Here is a 9826-nt window from a genome sequence, read left to right as displayed (position 1 = left end):
CTTATGAAGAGTAAACTGTATCTAATGGAAGGTCCAAATCAGTTGGATGTGGATGCCAACGAGTCCAAAGGCAACTATGTGTATGGAAAGATTCCACACACTTTAATCCACTGGCTCATTGGTCTTCTTAAAATGTCCTACCTTTGCAGATGCCACTAATAATTTCTACCATTTATTCCTGAAATACCCCTACTCAATTAGATTAAAGTTTTATTTTATTTCCATTAAAAAAAAATGAAGAGTGAATCATTTTGATACACTGAGGGAATATGGAATCCATACACATGCACTGAACCATCATAGCCTTGGCATATATTTAACTAAATCCAAACCGTCCAAAAAGTGGTACCTACTGTAGATGGGTCATGACCCAAGAATCAGACTGATCAGCGAATCATGACCTCTGATCAATAGATATCTCTAGTTCAAATTTAGATCATGATTTTTATTTTTATTTTCGTTTAAACTGCCTATTATCTACCAATGGACCGCTTAGGATCATGGTTTTGCGTTATGACCCACGATGACATGTACAATGGCCATGTTCATGGGTCCCAATTTGCCAATGCTGCATTTGTATCTCAATCATTAATAACAGACGGTCACGATTAATCTTAGGAATATAAACAAATGACTGAATTTGAAATTTGAATTATGTGATAAAGAATATAAGTTGCCTCACTGATGTACAAACTTCAATCTGTCTGTCCTTCCTTTGCTTGGTCTGTATTATTTACAATCGGTTTACCGAACCCGGCGATGGATCCAGGCAAATCCGAGCCGTACACGTGGCCCATCTTGGTACGTTTAGTCTCTAAGTATCTCCAATTCTCCTCCGTGATGGGCGATAGGACAGGAACCCGGCCAACAACGGCCAAACCATAGCCCTTCAAACCAATGAACTTGGCTGGATTATTCGTCATTAGGCGCATTGTTCGAACGCCAATGTCCCGTAAAATCTACAGCCAGAAAATGAATTGTATCAATCTTGATCGACATCAGATGAATATGATTGAATGGAGAGAAAAATAGTAAAGGCTGCTCAAGCATTGGAGATAATCATCTGGGCCCCACATTATATATCATGTGATCTGAAATCAGGCCAGTTGGTCATTAGGTGCACAAACTGTATAGAAAGGGATAGTTGAAAATGATTGACCAACAGTTCACATTTGACATACACATGTGGCCCACCTAATGTTTTAAATATCGTTATTGCGTAATGTATCGCACCCTTGGGATACAGATACATATCGGTTATTGCATGGGATATATCGGTTGTATCGCGTAATGTATCACTATTGTTAGGAAACATGGTAACATTGGGAAATTAGTCGAATTTTTCAATGGAACTTAGAGATGGTTGAAAAAGTCATCAATAAACCAAAACATTACCAAAATAAAAATTAAAAAAATGCACATAATAGGAATTTTCTTTGTATGGGGTCCTAATATATGTGTTTTCCAACTGAACTGATGTAAGTATATTCAAAGTCTATTCATATAATTTATAAACGTACGAAGATATGTATGAAAACAAAAGCAATACATTCAAAAGCAAAAGAAGAAGCACTAGATTAGATTACATACATATTTAATTTTGTGTTTGGATACAAAGATTATAACTAATTTATGAGAAATTGAGAAATTTTGATTTTTCTCAATTTTCTGCAACTTGACCCATCTCTCCTAAATCTCGAAATCGAAGTTTTGAATCCATGATTTTTCATGGAAAATATGAAAAATCATAAATTTGTAACTATATGACACTAGTTTAATGTGATTTATAACAAAAACATGAATTGAAAATAAAAAATGCTCACTGGATCGAATAGGTGGGATATATCGGCACTACCTTAGCATTTCGAATTGCACAAGTGGGATACAAGATATATCGTGGGATATATCGGTTGATATCGTCGATATTTAAAACACCACCCACCTGATGACTGGACTAGGTAATCAAAGGTGCACACACAGCTGGGCCACCTGATGAACTGGCTGCATCTCATACAGACCTAACACATTGGAACACGTTGGGAGAGTAGGATTTGTGATCATAATCTTGTGACCAGTCTTCGTAGATTCTTGAAGAAATGAAACTACTACATAAGATCAAGATCTACAAAACAGGCTGTGATAGAACTAAATGAAGTTGGATTTCCAAAAACTGTATCCAATGCAGTAGTAAACCCATCTGAAGCATTTCTTCAAAATTGGAAAAATGAAATTTTAAATCACGAATATTTACACAATAAAGAACAGTAAAGTTCTATCGAATATGAGATGAACAGGCCTGGCGAGTAAGAGACAAACCTACTGATAGAGAAGAATGAAATATTTAAAACAGAATGGAGAATGATTTGATGCCTGGGAGGAAATGATAGGATGCCTGGCTCCCTATGATGCAACCACTTACAATCAAATTCCACCAAAAATGCTTAGATGATATTTTAGTTCTAAAACTCAGTGGGTTTACTTGAAACTCGGCTAACTCGACTCCGCTGACATCTGAGTAGAGTTGAGTTTTCGAGTTTTTGTTATGTAAGTATTGAATTGAGTCATGCAAAGACTCGTTGGAGTCTTCGACCCAACCTGGCTAGACATCGAGTAGAGTTGAGTTTTTGAGTTTTTGAACTATGGATGATAATGAGGTTATCTATTCACTGCAGTGGTCTTCCACAAAAGAAAAGAAAGGAGATTCAGCAAAATTGTGCATGATCCAGGCTGTTAATCAGGTGAGGTCTGCTGTCAACCCCCTACTGTAGAGAAATCATACAGATAGGAGAATCTTAACTACCCAACCGGTTATGTTTCTGTGTTGAACGCAGAAAGATCCACCAATGGAAGGGTAGGATCATCCACTACATGGTTTTCGGGAAGCACTCCATTCACAGTGGGAGACACCTGATGCATATTACAGATCATGGGCTGTTGGGCCACACGTCCATTTCCAGATGGGGACACCAGATAAGCAGAGGAATGAAGCGTGACATTAAGCATTGGAATTAATCGAGCAGATGATTGTTAACAGTTATAGTTCTGATTGAATTACCTGAGCACCAATCCCATACTCGCGAGCATCCACGGCTAATCCAAGTTTCAGATTAGCCTCGACAGTGTCATGCCCAAGATCCTGCAAATTGTAAGCACGGAGTTTGTGGCCCAAGCCGATCCCTCTTCCTTCATGGCCACGTAGGTAAACAAGAACACCTCTACCAGCCTCTTCAATCAGCTGCATCGCCAATGCTAACTGATTGCCACAGTCACACCGAGCAGATCCAAATATATCCCCAGTCAGACATTCCGAATGCACTCTTACTAGCACATCTTGCCCATGCCTGATATCGCCCTGTCCAACTTGAAATTAGAATATAAGATTAAGAATTACAGTTTCTATCATTAACACTCAAGAATCACAAGAAAAAGCAATCTGACGAAGGTTGGCACAGATGTCACCTGATCATCTGTTGGATCTAGGCATCACTAACCTTCCCTTTTTATTAGCTCATGTTATAAATAGTATTAATTCATTAATGGGTGATCTCTATCATCACCAGTTCTGAGCCTGGGTAGAGGAAGGCTAATGTCCAATTGATGATCTATGATTTGAAAGCCAATACCAAATTGCTAATAGAACTGATAAGATTATTATGAGAAATGCATCTGATGAGATATATGTCAATATCATGTTCTAGACTTCAGGAAATAGTAGCTGTTCCAGCTCCATGCATCCATGCCAAGGTATCAGAGCTTCTGACCCAACCATATCAAATTTACCAAAAACCATTTGAAGAAAATGAACCAAAATCAATTCTAGAGGAGTTCTTACATCCAAAAGTGCAGTCATATGAAGAACTAAACATTTAGAACCAATGCATGAAGATATGGAACTCTAAATTCTCTGTGTTCCTAAGGAAGTTTTAAAGCATAAGGCCAACAAGATATGCTCTCACCAAAACACTAGTGAGATATATTCAAGAACTTCCTGTACTTTCCCTTTCGTGATTTGGGGTGTAAAAGGAGGAAGCTGGTTCTTCCGCTGCCTCAAATGCAAAGTCTAACTTGTCGGTTTGGAAGCTGTGGCAAACATGATTTGACAGTACATCCAAATGAACCTTTAGTAATTGAAGTAAATATAGAATTTGAACCAGATTACCTTCACGATGGCCACATGCTCTGTTCCGTCTAACTTTGATAGGTAACAGTAAGCTTGAAATTTTCCCCATTTAGTAGGCAAACCAGAAACAGCAGTTCTTTCAACTAGTCTCTCTCTCTTCCTCCTATACCTGCAAAAGCAGAACATAACAGGGTGAAAAGTCAGTTACATGATTTCCCCCTTTTGTTTATGGAGAAGGTTAATGAAAATTGAATGAAGAGAGAAAATTAAAAGATAAGAATCAAAAGGGGGCCATTGAAATTCCATAAAATGAGAGGGCTACTTTGTGTTGATTAGCCTTTAGCTCGAATTTGAGAATACGAATGTGCGCTGTAAAAGAACTCAAGATGGTCATGACAGCTATTTCTAGATACTATGAGAGTTCCTGTTTTGAATCTAGATAGGGCCTTTAGATTTTATTTTTATTTTTATCCGTGAAATAGGATTCAACAACATCATGATGATGATAACAGTGATGATGAGTTCCACGCTTTTGAATGGAAAGTTTGCTAAATAATCCCAAAAGAAAAGGACTCGAAAAACCATATTCCTTAAAATTACTACATTTCAGTGTATTCCTAAAAGAATTGTAGAAATTGTATTGGGACTTGGAAGTGGAAGCTAGCTATGGGCCCATTTTGAATGCACCTGTAAAAGGGGCGTTTGACACCGAAATGGTGTTTTCAGTCAAACCACAATTTTCATTGTGCATTTGGATTCACTTTCGTAACCCTGTCTCACTCCTTGCTTGGCAAGAAAGGTGATAAGAAGCTAACTTAATGAAAACCAATTGGGTTGGCTTTTGTCGAGTTAACAGAAAAAGCAGTTGTGAAACATGCCTCTTCAAAAAATCCCCTTTGTAGAAGTATGTCCAAACAGGCCCCAAATTCCATGGTTTTGAAGATTTGAAATGGTTGATAATAGCAAAACCATTTTGAAGATTTGAAATGGTTGATAATAGAAAAACCCTTTCATTGAATGAGTAAAATAACTCAATTTTGGGAGGAAATGCAGATAGTTTTATGCTCCTTATTGGATTGGTGGAAGCCATTACATTAATACGAAAAACCAAACATGACATCAAAGGAAATGGAAATGTGTGGGAAAGAATCAAAGTATTCCAAAATGATTATGTAACAATAATGGTGGTAACTGTTACGTGTTATAGGGTCATAATGGCTGTTATAGAAAATTGACTCTTAATGGTCCCATAATGGTCATGTAATGGCCATAACAGCCTCATGACGGTCCATTACAAGCCAAAATAATTTGTTTTTTTTTTCAAAAAAAGAAAAGAATAAAGAAAGAAAACATCCATAACGGCCGTTACAGCCCATATCGTAACAGTACCACTGTTACCATTATGGAATACATGAAGAATCCATGTTAGCCTGTTTTTTTAGCACACGTGATTTCCATGGAAGTGTTGAAAGGTCAATGGTAAAAAAAGTGAGAGTTTTCTTGTATCCATGGAAATTGCTGCTTTTCGAGGAAAATTGGGAAATGGAAATTGATTTCCTCAAATACATTTGTTTCACGAACAGTTGAAATGTCAAATTTGTTGAAATTGATTTCACTTCCACAGTTTTCCAGAGGATTCCACCAATCCACACAACCCATGGAGAGATTCTTCCACTTCAAAGGGATGAAATGTACACTCTTCAATGGAGAACTTGCTTGGCTCAATAAACTGTACATGCAGATCTGTGTAAAGGGGATAAAAAATCAATCATATGGTAAGCCTAGAGAGATGCAAGATATTCCAAAGATCTTCCCCATCAGATGATCCAAACCGACTGTGCCGCACTTAAATATGGACCTTCGGTTATATTTTGTCCATTTGCATCAATTGACTAGGATCATCTGATGGGCAATATACTAGCTATGGCTCAACCTATGATCAAGAGCTCACCAGATCAACAGCTTAGGTTACCAAATGGTAGTTCCACTTATACCATTACCAGGGCATACATAATAAATAAATAAAAGTCATGCTTTTGCTCAGCCGAGCATCATATAATACCTCATATGGAGAGTGAAATAAGAACAACCATTCATTCCAACCAATTTGGACAACATCACTTTGTCTTAATGTAAAAATCACATGAAAAATTCAGCCCAATATCTTATTTCTAACTCACCGGATGAGATCCGTGATTGAGATGATTGGTATGCTGTTCTCCTTGGCTATCTTTCTTAAAGCAGGTAATCTGGCCATAGAGCCATCCTCAGCATCAAGAATTGCAGAAAGAACAGATATAGGCCGCAAGCCAGCAAGTGAAACTAAATCCACTGAAGCTTCGGTGTGACCAGCTCTCCTTAGAACACCACCATTTCTATACTTGAGTGGAAATACATGGCCTGGTCTTCTGAAATCTTGCGGCTTAGAATCTGGAGACGAAAGAGCAAGAATAGTCTTCGCCCTATACGAGGCCGACACTCCAGTAGATGCCCCGGTTTTCAAATCCTGATAATGGCAGCAAAATGAAAATTCTGCATAAACCGGAAGTCTATATTGAAGCTTCTTACTCTTTTATTATTGACATAAGATGCTAGAAGACCAACACACACCGTGTTTCTGTTCAACCCAGAAATGGTATTCGAGCATCCCACCTTTTGATAATCTAAGTCATTCATCTGGTGGACCTCCCCCTATTGATTGATTTGTGCTCCCATATCTTCCCAGTCATCCATTGTTAGTGGACTATAAATGGATAATCAAGGGACATGATCTTTTTGCAATGTGTCTGCATTGGGCCTATCATATAATGGTTTGCACCACCAAACGGTGGGCCCCACATGTACGGTTTGTTGAGCCCAGCAGTTTCTCGATGAACATTGTACGCATGGTTTTAGTTCTTTCTGATCCCATGCTAAATACTACTCTCATCAATGAGCAGAACAAGATAAAACTGAAATGACCCAAGAGGCATTGAGAACTCCATACCACTGTCACTGTGTAAGCTGCGGCGGATGGATCCTCATTCTCACTGCCAGTTGACATCAAAGGAAGGCTCAGCCTCTCCAGATCCTCTTCCTTCATCCCAACAGATACAATTCCAGAGCCATGCCTAATCATAAAAGCCAGAGCCTGAGAACTTGCAAGAGATGCTGCCATGATAAGATCTCCTTCTTCATCACCATTTTCATCATCTACAGCAATCACAAACTAGAGAATAAAAGACAGGTTAACTATAGTTTGAGAGCTACTGTTCTCGAAATTCAATTAACTAGAAGAAATAACTTAGGCTAGCTTTGGATGTAGCATTTCTTTTGTTAGACATTAAATGCGTAGTAGGCAAAATTGCCATTTAGTTACATTTAGGTGGGAAGCAGGACCTTTATTTCATTCAAATTCAAAAAAGCATTCGCTTCCACAAAAAACAAGTAACAAGCACACTGCTAGAGGGAAAAAGCTATAATTTCCACATGGTACCTTTCCTAAGGGCCTTCTAATGCGTAAATGGAAATTTGAAGTTGCATCAAAACTGGATCTTAAACATCTAAGTTTTAAAATCAGAACATAGTATCAATAGATAGGCTTTATGAGAATCAAACTCATTTTTTTTTTTTCAAAGCTAGCCTACGAATAATCATGAATTCATCGGACTAACTACAGTAAATGCATGGGAAACAATGACAATCTCCGTTGATCTACAGCCCTTCTGTCATCCCAGCACATTCACAAACATTCTGTCTAATCAAGAAGAAAACGCAAGGTTTAATGGCATTTCCTAGTATTATTCATTCATAACAAGTAAACCTTAAAATGCATTTGTGTTTGTATTTATACTATCCTAGAAATATTCATGATTGATTCACTAAAAAAAGGAAAAATTATATTCTAACAATTGATAAGAACAGATAAGTCTTACATTATGAACTCTTGATTTAAACATTGAAATTCTTTTGGAAGTAACTTAATTGCAATCTTAAACCCCGCTCAATATGGATGCCCAGGAAATTGTGATTTGGTCATTTCTCTTTTACTAAACTAATAATTGCAATTCAATTTGATGTTGCATCCAAACACACTCGTAGCGCTTTCAAGTTCTTAGAAATATATGTTGAAGCGACTGGCTTTAGCATAGGCAGTCTAAACTGAAGATCGGTGCATGCCTATCTCCCACCATCCAAAGGTGATGGGTGGGAATCCAACATTTATTTCAAAATCAGATTCCCAGGTCCAACTTCGAAATGTGCAGGGATTGGCCCCACTCCCTCTCTTAGCATACATTGTCCACAAAATTTATTTATTTTTGTCCACACAATCTTTGCCGTAAGTGCATAAATCGTTAAACATGGCATAATCAACCATTCAATTAATTATATGCTTTTAGTTGCCAGGATCAAACACCTTTGCATTTGATCAAGAAAACCCACATAACCCAAAGTAAGGAATATATGCCATTGTACATGCAATCCTCACCTTTCCTTGGCGTAATGCATCAATTGCCTGATCAATCGATGAGAAACCCTCTGAAGGACAATCAGGATCGCCCTCGGCCTCACTAACAAAGAAATCAACTGTTTCAGGGGTTATTTCCGCACTTAGCGTCCCAAAAGATGCAGCACCTGACTCATCAAAGCCGTTGAAAATAGACCCATTTTCACTTCCCTGGAAGGAACCTCCACTGAACAAATTCCCACCTTCAAATCCATCTCTGGCTGCTGCCCGACAAGTGAAACTCAACCACCCCTTCCTGTCCAGCCCAAGACCACGTAAAGCCACAAAGGAGCGGTGGCAACTGATACAGGAACAGAATCAGGAAGAAAGCTCCAAGTACAAAAACACCATGAATTCATGAGAAAGAGGAAGTATATGATCCTCAACCCAAGCCAATGCACCATGCATCCCCAAGCTACCACTCCACTTGTATAGACTATTGTTTTCTGATGGGTCCCATCATCGTTGATCCTAAACCTTCATTTGGTTGTCCGGAAAAATAGACGGTTAAGGGAAAAAGATAAAAACTGCAACAGTCTACAGTTGATGGAAGAAAGACCAAAGATCGAATGGTTAGGATCCTCAAATCTGGTTGATCTTTGGGGCATGGTCTATCCATGGAGATGTTGATCAGAGCAGATATTTAGATCCTCAATCAAAAGGGCCCACTTCTACAAAACCATGACCCTATGATACTAAGCATGTCCTTAGGTTGAGGGTCATCCAAATTCCTCCATGGAAACATGATCTGCAAAGAAAGGTTACCTTGAGCTGATGACTACATGAGGAAAAAAGGGATGCCCAACCAGAAAACAATCCATGGAAAAGGCTCCTCAGATAGATGGGAAAAACCAGAATCAAATGGAGCCACAGCCGTATATATAGTTCACAACCTCTTCTTTTTTTTCCCTTCTGGATTTTCTCAACCTCTACCTTGGGATATGTGGACCCCGTGATGTTATCTTAAAGGCATTTATGTAATGAACACTACAATGACACGAAAATGAAAGCCAACCCCATTTTGAATTATCCAGTTTGCTATTCAAATAAAAGAGAAGCGTGCTAGTTCAACCATCTGAACAAAAAACAAACAGACATGTATACTTCATGTGGTTCAATGGGACCACCCACATGCAAACAGAAGATAAAATGCTGAGCTTCCATGCAACCCACCCCCCACCAGACTAGTGGGACGAGGGATTGCGACTGTTGATCTAGTG

At 38.5% G+C, this 9826-nt stretch overlaps 1 protein-coding gene across 1 annotated transcript; it reads right to left on the bottom strand.

Moving 5' to 3' along the window:
- Window positions 1-635: 635 nt before the first annotated feature.
- On the bottom strand, window positions 636-9532 carry LOC131253016 (monofunctional riboflavin biosynthesis protein RIBA 3, chloroplastic-like). Its single transcript, XM_058253839.1, has 7 exons — window positions 9372-9532; window positions 8589-8907; window positions 7107-7328; window positions 6301-6626; window positions 4160-4289; window positions 3056-3352; window positions 636-959 (listed from the first exon to the last, which is right to left on the bottom strand). The coding sequence occupies exons 1-7, from the start codon at window positions 9425-9427 to the stop codon at window positions 696-698; spliced, it is 1614 nt and encodes a 537-aa protein (XP_058109822.1). The 5' UTR covers window positions 9428-9532; the 3' UTR covers window positions 636-695.
- Window positions 9533-9826: the final 294 nt, after the last annotated feature.

The sequence above is a fragment of the Magnolia sinica genome, chromosome 8 (genome assembly GCF_029962835.1).
Source record: "Magnolia sinica isolate HGM2019 chromosome 8, MsV1, whole genome shotgun sequence".
In the NCBI taxonomy this organism is placed as follows: domain Eukaryota; kingdom Viridiplantae; phylum Streptophyta; class Magnoliopsida; order Magnoliales; family Magnoliaceae; genus Magnolia; species Magnolia sinica.
This window is presented reverse-complemented; position numbering and strand designations above follow the sequence as displayed.